The sequence below is a fragment of the Zalophus californianus genome, chromosome 11 (genome assembly GCF_009762305.2).
Source record: "Zalophus californianus isolate mZalCal1 chromosome 11, mZalCal1.pri.v2, whole genome shotgun sequence".
Taxonomy (NCBI): Eukaryota; Metazoa; Chordata; class Mammalia; order Carnivora; family Otariidae; genus Zalophus; species Zalophus californianus.
In genome coordinates, this window is record NC_045605.1 from 29,758,953 (window position 1) to 29,783,566 (window position 24,614).

The window sequence follows — 24,614 nt, forward strand, 5'->3', positions numbered from 1 at the left end:
TCACAGACCTGTACCTCTGAAACAAATAATACATTATATGTTAAAAAAAAAAAAAAGAAGAAGTAGAAGATAGCAGGAAGGGAAAAATGAAGGCGGGGGAAATCAGAGGGGGAGATGAACCATGAGAGACTATGGACTCTGAGAAACAAACTGAAGGTTCTAGAGGAGAGAGGGTTGGGGGAATGGGTGAGCCCAGTGATGGGTATTAAGGAGGGCATGTACTGCATGGAGTATTGGGTGTTATACACAAACAGTGAATCATGGAACACTACATCAAAAACTAATGATGTAATGTATGGTGATTAAGATAACATAGTAAAATTAAAAAAAAAGATTATGAAATTAAAGATATGGTAAATATTTTTATAGGTGAATACTAAAAAGTATTTTTTTCTGCTAGTTTCATCCTATATGTCATTTCTGGGTTTGTTTCTATTGCTTGATTTTTTTTTTTCTGCTTTGTGTCACATTTTCCTCTTTTTTGCCTGCCTAGTAATTTTCTTAATGGATCCTGGGTGGTGTGAAACTTGTATTGTTGATTGCTGGATTTCATTTTATTCATTTAAAGGAAACTGTATAATCTAGTTCTATACACTTTTCAGTTCTTGCTGATTTCTGTTTTATGGCTAATGGTTTTTCTTTTCTGCCATTATAGATATGGATTTAAATTTTTCGTATGTTTTCATTAGTATTTTTTTAAAAATTGTGGTTGAACCCCAGAAGATGTTACATATATATCTATCTTACCTGAAGTTCAGCATCAAGGAATAATATTGGTTGCTTGGATCTGCACTGGGCATTTGAAGGAGGAAATTTTTAAGCTAATACAGAGTTCACTCACACACAGAGGCTTGGCTATTGAACTCTTCAATTTCCTTCACAGTAGGGATAACCCAGATGCTATATTAAAACTGGAGGAATCAATATGGAATAAGGGCAAATAAAGTAAAAGATTTTTATATTTCTCTTTTTTCCATTGCAGGCATATTCCCTGGAACCTTCATGAGCCAAGAAAAGGATGGTTTTATTTTACTGCAAACCTGGATTTCATGTATGTCTTAATGTTGAGGTTGCCTGTTTTGATGGCTCGAAGACAGGGGTTAGGGTCTGTGGGATCAGATGAACAAAGGCACCTTACTTTCTGTTTGGGAAATCATCGGGAAGCTCTGATAATTCTGTTCCCTGAACCATAAACAATAACAAAAACAATAACAAAGCGAATCATCATTTATGATTCGCTTGACATAAATTAATATGCCCTGGAATATGAAAATGATCCACCCATTGGGCTGATTTATAATTAAGATCTTGTACTTTAGTAAGATGATTGGAAGACATAGTTTACTGCTTTCAGTAAATCTTTAAGGAAGACTTACATTTGATAGTTTTTTCCCCAAATTTTAACTGGGAAACGCCTGATGTCACTTAGACATAGGATATGTGTGAATTATGCAATTATTAAAATCATCATAGTGAATAATTGGAAAAAAATTCTGTTCCTGTATTGAAGCCTTCTTGAGAAGTGAATCTGTTATTTGCAATAGAGCCTAGACCTTAGTGTCTGTGGTGCATTTTACTTAGAGTGTGGTTTAGAAAATTTGCCTCTTAATTGATGCAGTTTTAATCCATTATGAAGAACCTGCTGTCTCAGTTATAAGATGGTATTTCTGGGCTATAGTTTACAAGGTTTCTAAGATATGGCACAGAGTATAGATGGTCCCCAAGTTACAACGTTCTGACTTACAGTGTTTTGACTTTCTGATGGTGTGAAAGTGATATGCATTTAGTAGAAACTATACTTCAAATTTTGAAGTTTCGTCTTTTTTCAGGCTAACAATATGTTGTATTATACCCTCTTACAATACTGGACAGCAGCAGCTAGTGTAGTTCCCAGCCAGCCATGCAATCATGAGGGTAAACAGTGATATACTTACAACCATTCTGTTTTTCATTTTGAGTATAGTAGTCAATAAATTACATGAGATATTCAACACTTTACTATAAAATAGGCTTTGTGTTAGATGATTGTGCCCAGCTGTAGGCTAATGTAAGTGTTCTGAGCACATTGTAGAGTAGGTTAAGCTAAGCTATGAGGTTCAGCAGGTTAGGTGTATTAAATGCATTTTTTTACTTACAATATTTTCAACTTATGATGGGTTTATTGGGATATAACCCCATCTGAAGTTCAGGAAGATCTATAATTGTTTATTTAAAAATATGTATTAGCTATCTGCTAGACTTCAGACATTGTCTTTTGTGCAGGAGATGGACAGACAATACATTTTGTACTGTCAAGACTAAGTATTCTCTATGGAGAGGGAGACAAATAATATACAAAAAACACACAACCCAAATTATGGGAACAGATCAGGGAAGACAACAGTGATGTTATAGCTGAAGTAATTTAAAATGTTGAGCAGGAATTTGCTAGAGGGACCTGAATGGTATTTAAGGCAGAGGGTCCAGCAAGGGCAAAGTCAGAAATGTGAGAGAACATTTTTAAGTTAATTAAGGTGATGTTAGCTACTGTAACAAGTAAGCCTCAATGTCTTTAACAATAAAGGGTTATTTTCATTTAAGTAAAATCCAAAATAGGTATTCCTGGTAAGCATTGTGTCTCTCTTCCAAGAAATAATTAAGAGATTCAGGGTCTTTTTATCTGTGGCTTCACCATTTTCATCATATAGCTTCCAGGCTGCTACTCTTACATCTGCATCAAGTCAGCAAGTGGAAAAGAGAGCAGGGAGAATCTTTTTAGGAAATTGGAACACATTGCCCCTATTCACATTCTGTTGGCTTGAAGTCAGTCACATAGTAACACCTCAGTGCCTGGGACGCTGGGAAATGTAGTTGAGCTGTGTGCCCAGGAAGAAAAGGGAATGGCTTTGGTGATTAACTTACTACCATGCATTGTATTTTCTGGGAAGTGCAAATAATGCTGTCTGGTTCTCCTATTAGTTTAAGTAGAAGAAATGCCAAAAAATAAAGCTGAATAGATAGTAGACCACATCTTGCTTTTATATTTACTATGCTTCGCAATTTGGAATCTTTTCTGAAGTCATTGGGAGTCACTTGAAGAATTTTAATTTGGCAAGTTTGTATGTACATTTAGAAAGATTGTGCCAGCAGTATTTTAAAGAGGTAGAAAAATATAGTAGTTGATATTTCATTTCTGGAAGTTCTCTGCCCGATTGTACACTTAGTTCTTCCATTTACTGAAAATATGACCTTTAAGAAGCTCTGACTTGCTTAAGCTTTTATTTTCTTATCTGTAAAATGGAGACAATATTGATACTTATCTCACTGAATTGTCAAATAAAATAATAGTCTTAAAGAAGATGATAGTGCCAGATACCGATACGAGGTAAAAAATTAACTCCTATTTTTGTTGATGATGATGTTTGGTGTGACTGGAGAAACACTGGAAGAAGGTTAGAAGAGGGGAGGAAAGCAGCCAGAAAACCACTGTAATAACTCAGGTCTGAAATGATGAGTTCTTTAATAAATGTGGTGGTAATAGTAGAAATTAAGAGGAGTTTCCTTTTTGAAAACATTAAGTAGGAGGAATAAACATGATTTGGTGACTGACTGAAAGTAGGAGACACAGAAGAAGGAGGAACAAGATTTGTAAGTGTCTGCCTTAGCGCAGCTTTCTTGCATGGTGGTGGCAGATACACGGGGAGGAGTAGGTTTCTGGACTTTCTGTTCTCTAGCACCTTGAATGAGCCCCTTTGTATTGAGTGTAGGGATCTATATCCCCCGGGTTCATGTCACCTACAAGGATTTTTGTAGACCAGGATGGGAGTTCTACCCATTCTAACCTCAGAAGAGACCTCAGTGAGCTAAATAGCAGTGATTCCAGTTCTCAGCCTGAATAATATATGATCCTTATTGCTTCACTTCCCAGGACTTTTATAGCCATGGCTTCGGAGGTGGGGCTGTGGGTCATTCTGTGTCCAGGCCCCTATATTGGTAGCGACTTAGACCTTGGAGGCTTACCCAGGTAAGTTGTTATCTGAGGCCCCTGGCCATGACTCCACATGGGCCCCTAGCACATTCAAATGGAAGTTAGAGCAAAGAGTTTTGCTGGTTTTCTGTGTACATTTTTAAACTATACTATTTTCCTACTTAATGACATAGAAAATGAACTTTGATTTACTGGGATTTAATAATATGTGTTTGTTTTATGTAAACCTCCATCTCATTTCTGCAGTGTAAATAAGGTAGAGTACTTTTTTTATTTTAGTAACAACTAGTGGCTACCACCTAATACCTTTGTAAGTTCTAGTTTATTGTGATGGAGGTACAAATAGTAAGAATTTGGGTCGATTATTTCTTTTTAAAGAGGGGTTTACCCTTTTGTTAGCTTCTAATCATTTTTTATTGTAGTAAAATACACATAACATAAAAATTTACCATTTGGAAGTGTACAGTTTTGTGGCAATTAAGTACATCAAAAGTGTCAAACAACCATTACCACTCACTAGCACCAGACTTTTGTCACCCAAAAAGGAAGGCCTACATCCAGTCAACTCCCATTATTCCTTCTCCCAGCCCCTGGCAACCACCAGTTTGCTTTCAGACCGGTTGTTTTGCCTATTCTGTATATTTCATATAAATGGAATTATAGGATATGTGACCCTTTGTAACTGACTTCTTTGTAATGTTTTCAAGATTCACCCATGTGGTAGCATGTACAGTTCTTCATTCCCCTTTTACGGCTAAATAATATTCCATCAAAGAGCATTTTTAAAAAACTCTGAAACAGCTTTATAGAAGTCTCACTCCAGACTAGGGGTTGGTAAACTTTTTCTGTAAAAGGCCAGATAATAAATATTTTCTGCTTTGAGGACCACATACACAGTCTGCTGTGACTACTCAATCCTGCTCTTGTAGCATGAACAAAGCTGTGACAGTATGTAAACAAATGGGTGTGGCTGTGTTCCAATAAAACTTTATTTACAGAAACAAACAATGGCTCTGATTTGGCCTGTGGGCTGCAGTCTGATGACTCTGCTCTGGATCGTTTCATCATTACACAACTCTGATGTGTATTTTGAGAAAAGAGGTGGTGGCTAAGGTGCTGAGCTATTTGCAACTAGAACGCAGATTGCTTTTTCTTAAAGATGCCTTAAGATCTCACAATATACGGTTCCAGTGTGGCTGTCCTTGTTTTCCAACCTCATGCTTGAGTATTTCTTATTGCTGTTTCCCACCCCAAGAATGATTCCTACTTTTTCAATCCTAGCTGGTTACTCCGGGATCCAAAAATGAAGCTGCGAACAACTTACAGGGGCTTCACTAAAGCAGTGAATCTCTATTTTGATAAGATAATTCCCAAGATAGTACAACTCCAGGTAAATCTAAATTCCCCATTCCTATGACCAAGAGAAGTAATTACCTCAATTGATTTCCTGGATAAGGCTAGCCTATTTTCTTTTTTTTTTTTTTAAAGATTTGATTTATTTATTTGACAGAGAGAGAGAGATAGCGAGAGAGGGAACACAAGCAGGGGGAGTGGGAGAGGGAGAAGCAGGCTCCCCGCTGAACAGGGAGCCCGATGCGGGGCTCGATCCCAGGACCATGGGATCATGACCTGAGCCAAAGGCAGAAGCTTAACGACTGAGCCACCCAAATTCCCCAAGTCTAGCCTATTTTCTATCACACAGAAGCAGAATGTGTATATAGCAGCTCGTTCTGATTCCTTATTTAAGAAATACTAGGTTTTCATTAGCTTGCTGTTTCCTATCTACTGCCCAACTGGAAGCCTTTTCTCTGGCAGTGGACTTGAAATTGCACTCTGTGTATTTTTGTTTTCTCTTCTCCATTATATCTTTGCCCTCAGTCACCATAGATGGGAAATTAATGATAGTCCTCAAAATGTCTTAATTTGGCTGCTAAAGGTAGCTACTTGTCAGTCCTTCACACATAATAGATTAGATGGGTGACCTTAGGTCAGCGATTTTGTAGAAGTTGCAATTTATTTGTTTTTTAACATCCCTCCACCACAATAAAACCATGGTGCCAAGCATAATCATTGTTTAGTGCTACTATATTTCTAAAATGTTTGGATAATATAAAAAGGACTATATACTAGAGAGAAAATGAACAGAGGGAGGGAACAAAAATGTAACATCTATTAGGTATCAAGCTTTCTGTGAGGCAATCAACATTTACCTAGCATATCTCATTGCCACAGTAATCATTTGAAGGAGATGTTATCATAGATTGAATGGAGGCAATGGCAAACTTATATGTGGGTAGGAGAGGGCTTCATAGAGTGTAAATTTGAAATTACTATGGAGAGTTGGTTCCTAACATTGTGAGTATCTCAGAGTTAATCAGACTCAGGAAAGCCATTAAAACCATTAAGTGACTGAAGAGTGTGAATCTGTGTGCCATATGGGGGGGTGGGGTGGGTGGTATAGAGATCATCCTTTACAAAAATTAGAGCTGTGCTGTCCAGTATAGTAGCCATAGCCACATGCAGTTATTTAAACTTAATTAAAATCCAATAAAATTCAAAATTCATTTCTTCATTTACATAGACACATTTTTAATGCTCAGTAGGCATGTGTGGATGGTTGCTACCATATTGGACAATGCAAACACGGAGTATTTTCATCATCAGAAAGTTCTGCTGGACAGCATTGAACTAGAGTACTCAGCCCACCCCAAATCACACTTCTCAGTCTTGAAACTCCTGGGAAACTAAATTAATAAACAGAACCTTGCTTAAGGAGCACAAAATCAGGTTCTGAGGAGATTGGGAGGCCTCAAAAGCAATTTATCACAGTGTTATAAATCAGCACTTACAACTGAGTAGCTGCCCTTTACAACTTTTAGTATCTGGTTCTGGGTCTCTTGCTAATCCCAGGTACTGTCAATTTCTGGATCTTCCCTCTTTCCTTATCTATTCTCTAATCTGCTAGATTCATAATTGGATGGATGGGAAAGGGGAAGAGAGAAGCAGCTTTTGAAAAACTTTTTCGATGTTTGTCAGCAGAGGATGACATTTAATGGATTGAGGGAGCACTCTTTGGGGCTTTTTGTCCTCTTTTTTCCCCTGTCAGGATACAGTGCGGTCAGTTATTCCTTGCTTGCTAAAAATTCTCCCATTTCAACTTTTTCCACCCAGTTGCTCCTGAGTCATGATGAACACAGGTTTTGATGTGCAAACACTTCGGTGGCAATTATACATAGTCCTGGGTGTTGCCCACATTCTTACTTGCATGGTTGGTATGGAGTTTAATTCTTAGAAGTCAACACTCTTTCTATTTCTATATGCTGGGAGGAGTACCTCACGCTTGCCCACGTATCTCCAAGAGTAGGTTGAGGAGGTGCCGAAGTGGGCATGATGAAGCTTGACTATGGTGTGGCAGGTGCAAGATATGAAGAGGAAATATATTGGCTGGACTGGAGAGAACTATAAAGATAGGGGATGACTGATCATGTTACTCTCAACAGACAGGAGTCAGTAGGGATGGGAAATATGAAGATTTGCAAGAGGGCATAATTAGGAGAGCAGAAGGGGATGTGATCCAGCACAAAGTTGGGATTAATAGAGAACCATGAGAAACATCAACATTTAAGAGGTGGGTAGGGCAAGAGGAGCTGACAAAAGAAACTGAAGAGCAGTGACCAGGGAGGCAGGCCAGAAACTAGGAGAGAGCCATAAGAGACCACAGAAGAGAGGGTTTCTTTCAAGAAGGAGAAAGTAGTCAAGGATGTCACATGTTGCTCAGAGAGATAGTAAATTTGGATTAAAATTTATTGTTTGAACTTAGCAAAGAGAAGGTAATGTTAATAATGTAGGTGGAATGGAAAGAATGGAAATGAGTAAAAGAGTAAAAGAGAATAAGAAGTCAGGTATTAGTACAGGAATATTTCAGAGTTTGTCAATGAAGGTGAAGGGGACAAGATAGTAGGAACTGGAGGGGGAAGTGGTCCAGGCAAGTTATTTTTAGCAGAGGACTTTGAGTCAATTTAAATGATTATGGGGAAGGTTTAGTAAAGGAGATGATGATACAGAAGACAGAAGGGTAGTCCGAAAAGAGTGAAGTTCCTGAAAAATGAGAAGGAGGTGAGACAACTCTTAGGATGGGAGACACTTGATTCATTTAACTGGTGCTAAGGGAGAAAGGATGGAAGTGGAAGTCATGCTTAATTCATTGAATTATGAAGGAAAAGGGTGGGAGTCCATTAGTAAGGAGTACTAGACAATGTAGGATTCTAGGAGCTGTTGACTTCAGACTGTGGAGTGAGAGATACTGCCTGAACGATGGTTTAACTTGGAGTTGAGTTGAGGAATATGTTATTTTTATGGCACTCTAAATATGTGTGTACAACAGCAAATTGAGAAAATCTAGCTTTTCCCACCAGTAACTTCACTCTCAAACTTTCATCTCCTTAACCCTCAGTATGGAAAGGGAGGCCCCATCATTGCTCTGCAGGTTGAGAATGAATATGGTTCATATCATCAGGATAGAAGATACATGTCATATATTAAAAAGGTAAGTGCTCCTTTAATTTTCCTCCATATTTACATATTTCTTTTCTCACTTTGTTAGTTTGTGGAGCAAACATATCCCGAGTAGCTATAGCTTGTGTGATACCATGGGATATAAAGATGAATGAGGTCCAGTTTAATTTTTTCATGCATTTGCATCCTAGAGAGGAGACAAGAAACTACCTACACAACTCTCACGTAAGGCCAAGAGTGATGTTAAAATATTTTTCCTTTCTGTGAACCTCACAGCTCTCTTTTGGTTGGTTTTTGTATAATACATACTTTTCTATCCTCTTAGTTTCAATTATTCTGGATTCATGTGCTTAAGGAACATACCTTGTAAGCAGTATATAATTAAATTTTGTTTTTGTTAATTCATTATGAAAATTCTTGTTTTTTATATGAAGTATTTGGCTTATATACATTTAATATGATTACTGACAGTTGCATTTAAATCTACCATCCTGTTAACTTTCTATTTGTCCTACCTGTCCTATGGTCCTTTCTTTTTTTTCTTCTTTTATATTGACTATTTTTTTATTATTCCATTTTTCCTGTATTAGCTTATTAAACATTTTTCACTTTTCTTTTAGTATTGGCCATAGAGACTACTGTGCATCCTAGAATTATTAATGTCTAATATAAATTAGTGTGCTTGCCAGTTCCAAGGCAAAGAAAGCACCTGAGAAGAGTTTAATTGAATTTTCCTCCTTTCTTTCTTCAGTACTGTTGTTATTTCTTTTAATGTTAAATATATTTTAGACACACAAGAACTTATTTTTATTATTATATGGAGTCATTTAGATTTATGTACATAATTTACTTTTTGTTGCTCTTCTCTCCTCTCTGCATCTCTGAGCTTTATCTCTCTTATCATTTCCTTTGCCTCAAGAACACCTATTTGTATTTTCTTTGTTGCAGGTATGCTATTAACAAATTCTCTCACCTTTTGTTTGCCTGAAAATGTGCCTAGCTCATCATCATTTTGAAGGATATTTGTACTGTATGTAGAATTCTAGATTGGCAATTATTTTCTTTGATGATTCTCTGGCGTACATTGTTTTTATTAAGAAGTTAGGTATGGATACAGTTATCGTTCCTTTGAAGGTAAAATGTATTTTTCTTCTGGCTTCTTTTAAGATTTATTTTTTTGGTTTCCCTCAGCTTTCCTAAGATTTGGCTAGGTGTAGTTTTTATTTTTATTCTGCTTACATGTTTGCACCCTTCATTATGTGTCTTGAAGTCTTTAATTGGTTTTGGAAAATCTTCAGCAACTGTCAGCTCCATTTTTTTCTCTCTTCTCCTCTAGGACTTCTGTTATATAAAACTAGATAGTTTCATCATATCTATTTTGCTCTTTTCTGGATGATTTTTTTTTAAAGATTTTATTTATTTATTTGACAGAGAGAGAGAGACAGCAAGAGAGAGAACACAAGCAGGGGGAGTGGGAGAGGGAGAAGCAGACCTCCCTCAGAGCAGGGAGCCCGATGTGGGGCTCGATCCCAGGACCCTGGGATCATGACCTGAGCTGAAAGCAGATGCTCAACGATTGAGCCACCCAGGTGCCCTCTGGATGATTTTTTCTAAGATATCATGTAATTTATGAATTTTCTCTGCAGCTTAGTCTAATTTGATGTCAAACCTTGTTCTCAGTTTTAGATATAGTGATTTTTAGCTCTTGAATTTTCATTTGATTCTTTTCTGGTTTCCTTTTTTTTGTCCAAAAGTTTCCATTTTTAAAAAACTCCTTGAACATATTAATTATAATTATTTCAAAGCTATGTTTGAAAACCTAATGTCTAATTTCCTATGTGTCTGTTCTGTTGTCTGTTTTTCTCATGTTTTCAGTAAAGTAATATCTTTTGGTATGCCTAATAATTTTTCAATCCAATTTATTTATGAAAACATGACTGAAATCATCTGAAGCTATTCAGATGGATTTATTTTTGCTTCCAGAAGATAATTGAAATGATATGGAGCTGGGCTTAAATTCTTATGAGAGTAAGTCTAATTCTTATTCACCTTCTCTCCTAAGGGATAGCCCTTTGGGTGCCAGCTAGAAGCCTAGAATCGTTATGGCCCCTCCTCTGTTTTGGCTGTCTATGAACTTCAGTTTCTTTCCCCACATCTCATAAATTGCTGGGAAATCTACTCAGCTTTTCAGCCTCTCTGCTGATGCTTGGGGAATCAATGTCTCAAGGAAAAAGTATGACACATGCTGGATTCACCTCTCTAGGTCGCCTGCCTCTCTGAAAACTTGACTCCTCAAGTCCTGCCTCGATATAGATCTAGTATCTTCAAATAAGTTAATTTTTTTGTCCAGTTTATCTAGTTGTCATTAGCAGGATGTTTAGTCTGAAACAAAATAGCCCACAGTCCCTAGAAGGGGAGCCTATTGCTATCCCTATGAGTAGTGGTCCATGAATCCTTTTCATTATCAAGTGTTCTAGTTTAGATGAAAAGTTATATGGCCACTTACCAACTGGCCATATTGCTTGCTGGGGCTAAAGATGTGAAACATTGCATCTGTATAGGACCTATGGTAGTGGAAGTTTGCCTGTAATTAATATATGACATGCTGTCTCCTCTCACTCATTCTGTTCACTTTTCAGCCTTCCCTGTTTTTCAGAAGAGTTCAGGAAAAGCAAACCACCTTCTCATACTCAACAAGGATAATTGCAGGAATAGTTTCACCTTCAGGATATTGTGATCCATAGGCCCAGGAAAGGCATACCTTTGGCTTTTCTCAGTATTCATGGCCATAGTCTTAGTATTTGACCTTTCAAGTAAATAAGTTTCTTAGCCTCTTCTCTCTCTCTTTGATTTAGACTCTCTTGGATTTATTTCTAAAGTAGAGACATTAAAGTCTCATGCAGCAAGTGTGACTATAGATTGACTAAACAAAAATTTACCTGCACTTTCCATTGACCAAAGGAAAATCAGCAGTTGTGTGTGTGTTTCTTAATCCATCCTGTGAGTTGGGTCCACAGCATGTGGTTAATTTGAGCATGAGTGTGGAAGAGGAGGTTTGTCTTAAGCTCTCTGATGCACTAGACAAAATCTGGGATTCAGGTCCTTAGGGGAAAGCACTGTATTAAGGTGAATGAAAATAGTCCCACCACCTCTTCCTTTAGGTCTGATATTTTAATTATCAGTTTGGTCTTTCTGAATGTGGCTGAGGCAGGGATGATTTCTTTTGTTCTAATTTACTAACTTACAAGTAGTTGGATGAAGGAATTAGAACTTTTTCTCCATTCCTCAGCTTCATTCCAGTATTTTTATCACCATCATTTTTTTCTAGAGGGAAGCCATTCCATGGGATCAGGGACAGTTCATTTACCTTACCAAATTTCTCCACAGGCCCTGATCACAAGAGGGATCAAGGTGTTCCTTATGACTGCTGATAATGGAGATGAACTGAAAAGAGGCCACTTAAAACGGGGTACAATTTCTCTTTATTCTATTTCCTGTGCTAGTGAAGTCTGAAACAGAAAAGCAGTCCTTCTGATGCTTTATTTCTCCTACTTCCCATGGATGCTTTATTTCTCCCCATAGTTTTCTTTTTAAAGATTTTATTTATTTGAGAGAAAGAACATGAGAGCATGCAGCCCACAAGTGGGGGGGAGGGGCAAAAGAAGAGGGGGAGGGAGAAGCAGACTCCCCACTGAGCACGGAGCCTGACTGAGGGGCCTGATCCCCAGGACCCCAAGGTCACAACTTGAGCTGAAGTCAGATGCTTAACTGACTGAGCCACCCAGGTGCCCTGAGGCCCCATAATTTTTAGGAAAAAGTTGTGGGGCTGAGTTAAGGAACCAGTCCTTACCTTGCTACCCCACCAGCTGTTACCTTCAGAGCACCAACAATGCAGAACACTTGTTCCATCCTGTTCGGTCCATAGTGGCAAGAGTGGGGCCTTTACCTCTCTTTACCAGAGTAAAGACTATCTTTGTCATTGCCAAATGGCTGTGACCTAACAACAGGAAGTAGAGGCAGTGTCAGAGAAATAGTACTGTCATGGACCAAGCCCCAGGAGCTCAGGGGCTGATAAGTTTGGGGAATCAACGTAGTAGGGAAACATGGAATAGAATTATAGGGAGGAAATATGGATTGATACTTAGGAAAATGGAAAAAGGCAATGTGCAGACAAATAGAACCAAAGAACAGTGCTATTTGCAGTTCTTTCACCCAAATAGCCTGTCAGGCATATTCTCCCCTGCTGGCCTTTCTCCCATCTTTTGGCATCCTTTGTCTTGTAGGAGAGGCAGGATAGTGTTCTGAATTAGAAGTCAGGAGATCTATAGTCAAGTTTTAGGTCTTAGGCTATTCATCTCTCTGGGCTGGGTTTCTTCATTTGGCTTTCATTTATTCATCAGCATAATGTGATTTATTTTAACTGCCCTTATTGTCTGGGTCATTCATTGTAAATGCTACATGAAGGGATGTATGTGAAAGCACTTTGTATGGAGCAGGTATGGACCCACATGTGGGATCATATCTTTATTATTAACCACAATCAATAAAGGGTTAATGAGAACTACCTGTGAGGTGTATGTGCAGAAGGTGTGGAGGCCCAGGTCTTCATCCTGTGTCTGGGAGCATGTTCTCTCTCTGCTCAACAGTGCTTGTAGGAGGACCTTATAAACAGTGTCTCCTTTTCCTCCACAGTACTTTCTACTGTCCACATGAAACATATAAAGAAAGAAACTTATGATACACTCTTATCAATTCAGGTAAGGACATTTCAGAGATGGGAGATGTTTTGAATCTTGCTCACACTAGAACTCATTTTTGGGGGAAATTCTCAGCAGCGATTCATTCAGTTAAAACCTGGATCTGTTACACCCTTGAAATGCCTGCTCTAGGTGGTTTGGGGTATAATTAAATCAAGTTCAAATGCTTACAGTGCCTGGCCCATAGCCCCTTAGAAGGATACAGAATGAGAAACATAGCATACTAGCAGGGCAGCATCAGTAGGAATCCTCCTATCAATCCAGGGGCTATACCCTACCTCAAGTGACAGCTCAGGTTTTAGGGAATGGGAACCATCCTTGAAGAGAAGCCTCAGTCTCAGGGGAGGAATCAACCAGTATCCTTTATCACAGCTCCATAGGTATAGATTCCAGGTCTACTAAAGGGAACTCTTGGTTTCAAGATACACTGCATGCAGGAATCTAGGTCTACACTGGGAATTTATATATCATTCATAGTCCTCCAAACCAGATATAATTTGCTAATCAGAGGTAATTTTAATCATAACATGGTTATGATAACATGGATAACATTCTGCCTTTATCTTGTTTTCAGATAGAGCTGGTTTTGCATGGGCAAAGAGAGAGGTTTTTGTTAGCCCTTTACTCATGACCCCATTCACCTGTAACTATTTATGATCGAGTGAGAAAGACAAGGAATGTAAATAAACACAAGATAGGAAGTGCTAATTGCAATAAAACTATTAATGGGTAACCAGAGATCAGAGAGTGGCATAGATTTCTACCACCAGCTGAGATCCATGGTTACATGTTTCATTTTGCACAGGACTGAGCCATGTGATATTAGCAGCAAAAGAAGAATATGTTAATTACCATAAATATAAAATAATGCCTGGAATTCTAAAAACTGTTAAATCCCTGATTCTCCTCCCCTGTGGTCTGAGACAGCACTAAGATTTAGAGAAGAGTACAAAGGGAGATGTATCTGGCCTTATAACATCTGGGCCAACATACAGGTAGCTCAGAGATGTGCAGGGATTAGGGTGAGTGCATTCCAAGAAAATATGAAGAGGGACTATAATTCCCAGAACAAAGTAAACACTCAGATAGATGCTAACATTATGATAATAGAGGAAGAATTGGGGGGGGGGGGCAATAAAACCAGTGGAATCCAGAGTTAGAAGTGATATGTTGTCTATAATTAGCAAAGTTCTGAAAATGAGGTCATTTGTTTATTTATTGAATCAGTCAGTAAATGTTTTTAGCATCTACTGTGTACCAGTTAGGTACTTTTCAAGGCATTGTGTATAAAACAGTGAATGAAATTTATAAAAGCAGAATTTCTGGAGCTTATAATTTAGTGGTAAGAGACAGACAATAAACAAATAAAGGCAAATATAGAGTATGAGGTAGTAACAAGAGCTAGAAAGACATATGATAATATTTATATACACAGCTTTTAGTTTATGTAATCCTCCCATTTTTTCATGTTTATTTCTTATATTACCATGTTAAAAACTATTAATCTTATTCTCATTTTGCAGATGAGGAAATCATGACTTAGGTTAAATTACTGATTTTAGATCACAGGTGGATCTATTCACAGGTGAATAATCAGATCATATAATAGAATAACCCAGGGTTAAATTTAAACCTTCTGCTTCCAAATCCCATGCTCTTCTCACTTTCTTATATCATTAACGATTTAAACGCCTTCTGTGGTGAGAGAATGATTTGATACAATATAGGAGCAATCACAGGACTTAAATAGTGAAAATGAGTACCCATAGCTTTAGAAAGTTCATTGTAATTTGTTTCTAGTGCATTTCTTATGTGATAAAGTGAACATGAGAGAAACAGAATTCCTAGGACAGATGTTGTAACTGAATATGGGGAGAAAGCAGAGCTTTTGAGTCCCTATTTTGTTTCTGTGTTCTCTATTAGAGATTCCTCTCCAAACTGGACAAGGTAGAACTACATAGTTAAGGGGGAGCTAAAGCTGGAAGTGGATGATAAATTAGATGTTTCAAATTTAGATCAGAATGAGCACATTATTTTGAGTGGGTACTTTGTGTCAGATCCTGTGCTAGGCTCTGGATATATACTGGTGATGGAAAAGATATCTTCTTTGTCCTTGTGGAGGCTATTTCCAGGATTGTTCAATGAGTATGGGGGCTCTCTTGTTGTCTTTGTTCTGACTGATCCTCTTCTGAGGGAAGATACAGAAGCTGTGCTTGTCAAAAGTCTAGATGAGACAGTGCTGGAAAGGAGTGCTCATCCACCAAATGATGGGATCTTTTGTATCACAGTAGGCTGAAGTTAACACAGAGTAATTATAAAGTCCCTGCATTAAAATTAACAACAAAACAACAGCAACAAAGCTAAAATACCAAAATGCAGACAAGAAGAGATCCATTCTGATGGCAGTTTATATGAAAGATTTAGGATGCTATTGATGGCAACCTTCACCTAAATCAAATCTGTGACATCTACTGCCAATAGTTTTGAAAACTTGGGTTTTATTACTATGAGTGACATTACTACATTTCTTCATACTGGTAGGAGCATAATTGAAGTATTTGTTTTTGTGTTTCTGCTCAGGCCATTTTGTCTTAGGAAATATTTTAGCAAAGTGGAATGCTTCCAGGAAATGTAATTTAGGATTTCTCTAAAAATAAATGAAAGGAACTGGGAGTATAGTTTGGAGTTGACCAAGATGGTGACACAGGAGACTCCTGAACTCCCTTCCTCCCACACATACCCCAAATGTACAGCCACCCACAAGCAATGCCCTCTGAAATAGGTCCAGAAACTAGCTGAATGACTCTACATATTGTGAGAATTAAAAAATATCCACATCAAAATAGGTAGGAAAGGCTAAGACACATTCTCACCATAAACCTCACTCCCTGATATAATGTCACAAACTAGAGGGAACCCTCAGCTCCTAGCTACTCCCTGAGGAGTGGAGGATTCATACACAACATCAAGTGCCCCAACTTTTAAGACTCCCACTGGAGGTATGGACTTCTAAACACCTAGTTCCAAAAGCTGTGCCCATGAGACCCACAAGACTATAAAAAAAAAAAAGAAGAAGAAGAAGAAACAATTATAATGGCCTCATGAGCACTAATCGTGACTGTTCCTCCAGGGCTCAGCACAGAGGGAAAGGCAAAATCATCCATGTCCCAGTTTGTCCCCAAAGAGGTGTATCTGCGACTTTAAAAGTTGCTGCCTGAGGGCCAGGCTTCTAATTTAGCAGTCAACTACAGGCTGCCTGCAATTTTCCAGTCCTGGGAAGCTGGCAAACACATTTCACACCTTCTTTCAGTTCACGTCAATAATAAAACCAAGTCCCCAACATCTCCCTGGATGGAGCTTGTGCACATATTTGGTGCCTAGCTTTTGCAGTAGCAACCTGAGGAACAGGAGGCTGGATCACCTGGTTCTAATAGACAATGGCGACTGTATTGACAAGTACCATAGTACCATAGCAAACAGAGTCCTTAACAAACACAGAAGCATCTCCTCCCCACACTGTGGGCTATATATACCTGGGCCCAGCACAGAGGATGTAAGCTAAAATGCCCATCTCCCAGTTTCTCCCTGGAAGGAGCTTAAAACATACTTTCCTTGCTGGTGCCTGAGAGTCCAGCCTCTAATCAGCCTGCAATTGGTTGCTGATTATGATCCTCTCCTTTGGGACACTGTCAGCTCTTGGCACATGCTCAACTACTGTGAGCCACTAAAAACAAAGAAGACAGCTTAGACAATCAAAAAAGTTTGAGAGACAACTAGGAACTTAGGCTGGGCTGATCAACAAGGCTCATCTCCTACATGAGATCATTCTGTCAAGATGGGGAGAGAGATGGCTATTTTATCTAATACACAGAAATTAGCAGTCAAAGAAAATGAAAAAAAAACAAACAAACACAGAGGAATAAGTTCCAAACAAAAGAAGAAGAAATCCCAGAAACAGAACTTAATGAAATGTAAATAAGTGCTTTGCCTTATAGAGAGTTCAAAATAATCATCATAAAGATACTTACTGAAGTCAGGAGTGCAATGTATATGCAAAGTGAGAATTTCAACAAAGAGAAAATATAAAAAAGTACCAAACAAATCATAGAGCTGAAGAATACAATAATTGAACTGAAAAATCCAATAGAGGGGCTCAACAGTAGAGTTGATAAAGTGGAAAAAACAGATCTGCAAACTCAAAGACAGGGCGGTAGAATTCATCCAATCATAAGAAAATAGAAAAAAAGTGTGCTGATAGCTTAAGGGATTTATGGGGCACCATACGGGACAAATCAAACAGATGAATATACACATTATAGAGATCCTGGAAGGAGAAGAGAAAGGGGGCATAAGGCTTATTCAAAGAAATAATGACTGAAAACTTCCCTAGCTTAAGGAATGAAACAGACATCCAGATCCAGGAAGCCTAGAGACTGCCAAATAAAATGAATCCAAAGAGACTTACACTGGGACACATCAATATTAGTTTGTCAAAAGTTAAAGACAAGGAGAAAATCTTAAAAACAGCCAGAAAGACGCAACTTGTTACATATAAGGGAACCCACATAAGGCTACCACAGGTTTTTAAAAAAAAATTTTATTTAAATTCAATTTAATTAACATATACTGTATTATTAGTTTCAGAGGTAGAATTCAGTAATTCATCAGTTGCATACAACACCCAGTTCTCGTTACTTCAAGTGCTGTCCTTAATGCCCATCACCTAGTTACCCCATCCCCTACCCACCTCCCCTCTAGCAACTCTCAGTTTGTTCCTTATACTTAAGAGTCTATAACAGTTTGGTTCCCTCTGTTATTTATCCTTCCCTTCCCCTATGTTCATTTGTTTGGTTTCTTATATAGAATGAAATCATATGGTATTTGTCTTTCTCTGACTGACTTATTTCTCTTAGCATAATACCCTCTAGTTCCATCCACTTCACTGCAAATGGCAAGATTTCATTCTTTTTGATGGCTAATATTCTATCATATATATATATATATATATATATATATATATGGCACATCTTCTTTGTCTATGTTGTCTGTTGATGGGCATCTGGGTTCTTTCCATATTTTGGCTATTGTTTATATTGTTTATAATATATACAATATATTATTCTATATATTCTGTATATATATTTTGGCTATTGTAGACATTGCTAGTAAACTTTGGGGTGCATGTGCCCCTTTGAATCACCATGTTTGTATCCTTTGGATAAATACCTAGGAGGGCAATTGCTGGGTCATAGAGTAGCTCTATTTTTAACTTCTTGAGAACCTCCCATTACTGTTTTCCAGAGTAGCTGCACCAATTTGCATGCCCACCAACAGTGTAAGAGAGTTCCCCTTTCTCCACATCCTTGCCAACAACTGTTGTTTCCTCACATGTTAATTTTAGCCATTCTGACCAGTTGTGAGGTGGTATCTCATTGTGGTATTGATTTGTATTTTCCTGATGACAAGCGATGTGGAGCATTTTTCTCATGTGTCTGTTGGCCATTTGTATGTCTTCTTTGAAGAAATGTCTGTTCATGTTTTCTGCCCATTTCTTGACCAGATTTTTTGTTTTTTGGGTGTTGAGTTTGATAAGTTCTTTATAGATCTTGGATACTAGCCTTTTATCTGATAAGATGTTTGCAAATATCTTCTCCCAATCTGTAGGTTGTCTTTTGGTTTTGTCAACTCTTTCCTTTGCTGTGCAAAAGCTTTTTATCTTGATGAAGTCCGAATTTGCTTTTGTTTATTTTGCCTTTGGAGATGTGTCTAGCAAGAAGTTGCTGTGGCCAAGGTCAAAAAGGTTGCTGCCTATGTTCTCTAGGATTTTGATGGATTCTTATCTCACATTTAGTCTTTCATCCATTTTCAGTTTATTTTTGTGTATGGTGTGAGAAAGTGGTCCAGTTTCATTCTCCTGCATGTCGCTGTCCAGGTTTCCCAACACCATCTGTTGAAGAGACTGTCTTTTCCCACTGGATATTCTTTCCTGCTTTGTTGAAGATTAGTTGAGGGTCCATTTCTGGGTTCTCTATTCTGCTCCATTGAGCTGTGTGTCTGCTTTTGTGCCAGGGTCATACTGTCTTGATGATTACGGCTTTGTAAAACAGCTTGAAGTCAAGAATTTTGATGCTTCCAGCTTTGGTTTTCTTTTTCAATATTCCTTTGGCTATTCGAGGTCTTTTCTGGTTCTCTAGAAATTTTAGGACTGTTAGTTTCAGCTCTATGAAAAAAGCTGATGGTATTTTGATAGGGATTGCCTTAAATGTATAATTGCTTTGGGTAGCCTAGACAATTTAATAATATTTGTTCTTCCAATACATGAGCATAGAATGTTTTCCCATTTCTTTGTGCCTTCCTCAATTTCTTTCATAAGTGTTCTATAGTTTTCAGAGCATAGATCCTTCACCTCTTTGGTTTGGTTTATTCCTAGATATCTTATGGGTTTTATTGCAATTGTAAATGGGATCAATTCCTTGATTTCTCTTTCTTCTGCCTCATTGTAGTGTAAATGACTTTTGTGCACTGATTTTATATCCTGCCAGTTTGCTGAATTCCTGGATCAGTTCCAGCAATTTTTTGGTGGAGCCTTTTGAGTTTTCTACACAAAGTATCATGTTGTCTGTGAAGAGTGAGAGTTTGACTTACTCTTTGCTGATTTGGGTGCAGTTTATTTCTTTTTGTTGTTTGATTGCTGAGGCTAGGCCTTCCAATACTATGTTGAACAACAGTAATGAGGGTGGACATCCCTGTTGTGTTCCTGACCTTAGGGGAAAAGCTCTCAGTTTTTTCCTATTGAGGATGATATTCACTGTGGGTTTTTCATATATGGCTTTTATGATATTGAGGTATGTTCCTTCTATCCCTACACTGTAGTTTTTATCAGGAAAGGATGCTGCATTTTGTCAAATGCTTTTTCTGTATCTGTTGAGAAGATCATTTGATTCTCATCCTTTCTTTTATTAATGTGCTGTATCAAACCGACTGATTTGTAGATCTTCAACCACCCTTGCAGCCCAGGAATAAATCCCACTTGTTTGTGGTGAAAAATCCTTTTAATGTACTGTTGGATCCTATTAGCTAGTAGCTTGGTGAAAATTTTTTTTATCCATGTTCATCAGGGATAGATCTGTGATTCTCCTTTTTAGTGGGGTCTTTGTCTGGTTTTGGTATCAAGGTAATGCTGGCTTCATAGAATGAGTTTAGAAGATTTCCTTCCATTTCTATTTTATGAAACAGATTTAGAAGAATAGGTATTAATTCTTTAAATGTTTGGTAGAATTCTGCTGGGAGGCCATCCGGCCCTGGACTCTTTTTTTGTGAGAGTTTTTTGATTAGTGATTCAATTTCTTTGCTCGTTATGGGTCTGTTCAGGTTTTCTGTTTCTTCCTGTTTCAGTTTTGGTAGCTTATATGTTTCTAGGAATTTATCCATTTCTTCCAGATTGCCTAATTTGTCGGCATATAATTGCTCATAATATTCTCTTATAATTGTTTGTATTTATGTGGTATTGGTTGGGATCTGCCCTCTTTTATTCATGATTTTATTTATTTGGTTCCTCTCTCTCTCTTTTTTATAAATCTGGCTGGGGGTTATCAATCTTATTAATTCTTTCAAAGAACCAGTTCTTAGTTTCATTGTTCTGTTCTACTATGTTTTTTTTTATTTCTATATTTTTATTTCTGCTCTAATCTTTATTATTTATCTTCTCCTGCTGGATTTAGGCTTTATTTGTTGTTCTTTTTCCAGCTCCCTTAGATGTAAGGTTAGGTTGTATATTTGAGACTTTTCTTATTTCTTGAGAAAGGCTTGTATTGTTATATACCTCCCTCCTAGGACTGCCTTTGCTGCATCCCAAAGATTCTGAACTGTAGTGCTTTCATTTTCATTTACTCCCGTGTATTTTTTTAATTACTCTTTAACTTCCTAGTTGACCCATTCATTCTTTCAAAGGATGCCCTTTAACCTCCATGTATTTGTGGTCCTTCCAAATTTTTTCTTGTAGGTTACTTCAAGTTTTAAAGCATTGTATTCTGAAAATCTGCATGGAATAATCCCAATCTTTTTGTGCCAGTTGAGACCTGATTTGTGACCCAGTATGTGATCTGTTCTGGAGAATGTTCCATGTGCACTCAAGAGGAATGTATATACTGCTGTTTTAGGATGAAATGCTCTGAATATAACTATGAAGACCATCTGGTCCCATGTGTCATTCAAAGCCCTTGTTTCCTTCTTGATCTTCTGCTTTGATGATCTTCCCATTGCTATGAGTGAGGTGTGAAAGTCCTCTACTATTACTGTATTCTTATCAATGTGTTTCTTTAATTTTATTATTAATTGGCTTATATATTTGGGTGCTCCCAAGCTGGGGAAACGATGACTTACAATTGTTAGATCTTCTTGTTGGATAGACCCTTTTATTATTATATAGTGTCCTTCTTCATCTCTTATTAAGGCTTTGGTTCAAAATCTAGTCTGATATAAAGATGGCTACTCCAGTTTTCTTTTGATGTCCTTAGGCATGTTAAATTGTCCTCCACATCCTTACTTTCCATCTGAAGGTGCCTTTGGGTCTAAAGTGAGTCTTTTGTAAACAGCATATCAATGGGTCCTGTTTTTTTTATGTATTCTGATACCATATGTCTATTGATTTAGTCATTTATATTAGTCCATTTATATTCAGAGTAATTATTGAAAGATACAAATTTAGTGTCATTATATTACCTGTAAAGTCACTGTTCCTGTAGATAGTTTCTGTTCCTTTCTGGTCTTGATTTCTTTTGGGCTCTCTCTTTGCTCAAAGGATCCCCTTTAATATTTCTTACAAGATTGGTGTAGTGTTCATGAATTGCTTTAATTTTGTTTTTCCTGGAAACTCTTTATCTCTCCTTCTATTCTGAATGACAGTTTTGCGGGATAAAGTATTCTTGGCTGCATATTTTTCCCATTTATCATGTTGAATATATCACGCCAGTCCTTTCTGGCCTGCCAGGTCTCTGTTGACAGGTCTGCTGCCAGGTTTGTTTCTACCCTTGTAGTTTAAGGACCTCTTGCCCCGAACTGCTTTCAGGATTCCCGCTTTATCTTTGAAACTTCCAACTTTCGCTATAATATGTCAAGGTGTTGACCTATTTTTATTGATTTTAAGGTGGGGTGTATTCTCTGTGCCTCCTGGACTTGAATGCCTGTTTCCTTCACCAGATTAGGGAAGTTCTCAACTATAATTCGTTCAAATAAACCTCGGTCCCTTTGTCCTGCTCTTCATCTTCTGAGACCCCTATTATCAGGATATTAATTTGCTTTATGGAATCATTCAGTTCTCGAAATCTCCCTTCATGATCTGGTGGTTGTCTTTTTTATTGTTATGTTAATCACCATGCATCGTTAGTTTTTGATGTAGTGTTCCATGATTTATTGTTTGCATATAACCCCCAGTGCTCCATGCAGTATGTGCCCTCTATAATACCCATCACCAGGCTAACCCATCTCCCACCCTCCTCCCCTCTAGAACCCTCAGTTTGTTTTTCAGAGTCCATCGTCTCTCATGGTTCGTCTCCCCCTCTGATTTCCCCCCCTTCATTTTTCCTTTCCTACTATCTTTTTTTTTTTAATATAATGTATTATTTGTTTCAGAGGTACAGGTCTGTGATTCATCAGTCTTACGCAATTCACAGTGCTCAACATAGCACATAACCTCCCCAATGTCTATCACCCAGCCACCGTATCCCTCCCACCCCCCACCACTCCAGCAACCCTCCGATTGTTTCCTGAGATTAAGAGTTCCTCCTATGAGTGAGATCATATGATACATGTCTTTCTCTGATTGACTTATTTCACTTAGCATAATACCCTCTAGTTCTATCCACATCATTGCAAATGGTAAGATGTCATTCCTTCTGATGGCTGCATAATATTCCATTGTATATATATACCACATCTTTATCCATTCATCTGTTGATGGACATCTTGGCTCTTTCCATAGTTTGGCTATTGTGAACATTGCTGCTATAAACATTGGGGTGCACATACCCTTTTGGATCACTACATTTGTATCTTTGGAGTAAATACCCAGCAGTGCAATTGCTGGGTAGTACGGTAGCTCTATTTTCAACTTTGTGAGGAACCTCCATACTGTTTTCCAGAGTGGCTGCACCAGCTTGCATTCCCACCAACAGTGTAGGAGGGTTCCCCTTTCTCTGCATCCTAGCCAACATCTGTCTTTTCCTGACTTGTTAATTTTAGCCATTCTGACTAGTGTGAGGTGGTATCTCATTGAGGTTTTGATTTGGCTTTCCTTCATGCCGAGCGATGTTGAGCACTTTTCATGTGTCTGTTGGCCGTATGGATGTCTTCTTTGGAAAAATGTCTGTTCATGTCTTCTGCCCATTTCTTGATTGGATTATTTGTTCTTTGGGTGTTGAGTTTAAGAAGTTCTTTATAGATTTTGGATACTAGCCCTTTATCTGATATGTCATTTGCAAACACCTTCTCCCATTCTGTCGGTTGTCTTTTGGTTTTGTTGACTGTTTCCTTTGCTGTGCAAAAGTTTTTTATCTCGCTGAAGTCCCAATAGTTCATTTTTCCCCTTGCTTCCCTTGCCTTTGGTGATGTTTCTAGGAAGAAGTTGCTGCAGCTGAGGTCGAAGAGGTTGCTGCCTGTGTTCTCCTTTAGGATTTTGATGGACTCCTGTCTCACATTTAGGTATTTCAACCATTTGCAGTCTATTTTTGTGTGTGGTGGAAGGAAATGGTCCAGTTTCATTCTTCTGCATGTGGCTGTCCAATTTTCCCAACACCATTTGTTGAAGAGACTGTCTTTTTTCCATTGGACATTCTTTCCCGCTTTGTCAAAGATTAGTTGACCATAGAGTTAAGGGTCCATTTCTGGGCTCTCTATTCTGTTCCATTGATCTATGTGTCTGTTTTTGTGACAGCACCATATGGTCTTCATGATTACAGCTTTGTAATAGGGTTTGAAGTCTGGAATTGTGATGCCACCAGCTTTTCTTTTCTTCTCAACATTCCTCTGGCTATTCGAGGTCTTTTCTGGTTCCATACCTACAAATTGTAGGATTATTTGTTCCATTTCCTTGAAAGAAGTTGATGGTATTTTGACAGGGATTGCATTGAATGTGTAGGTTGCTCTAGGTACCATTGACATCTTCACAGTATTTGTTCTTCCAATCCATGAACATGGAACATTTTTCCATTTCTTTGTGTCTTCCTCAATTTCTTTCATGAGTATTTTATAGTTTTCTGAGTACAGATCCTTTGCCTCTTTGGTTAGATTTATTCCTAGGTATCTTATGGTTTTGGGTGCAATTGTAAATGGGATCAACACCTTAATTTCTCTTTCTTCTGTCTTGTTGATGGTGTGTA

At 37.9% G+C, this 24,614-nt stretch overlaps 1 protein-coding gene across 5 annotated transcripts in view; it reads left to right on the top strand.

The window, feature by feature from the left end:
• The window catches only part of LOC113914751 (beta-galactosidase-1-like protein 2), a 124,934-nt gene that overhangs the window by 29,103 nt on the left and 71,217 nt on the right, over positions 1-24,614 (top strand). For all 5 annotated transcript variants that reach the window (XR_003517523.1, XM_027580242.1, XM_027580241.1 and 2 more), the window contains 6 exons: positions 983-1,051; positions 3,908-4,003; positions 5,249-5,357; positions 8,421-8,513; positions 11,870-11,951; positions 13,175-13,239. Coding sequence is in view for 4 of the 5 variants with exons in the window: in XM_027580242.1 (XP_027436043.1) it covers positions 983-1,051; positions 3,908-4,003; positions 5,249-5,357; positions 8,421-8,513; positions 11,870-11,951; positions 13,175-13,239 (514 nt within the window). In the remaining variant the exon portion in view is untranslated. The remainder of the gene's footprint in view (positions 1-982; positions 1,052-3,907; positions 4,004-5,248; positions 5,358-8,420; positions 8,514-11,869; positions 11,952-13,174; positions 13,240-24,614) is intronic.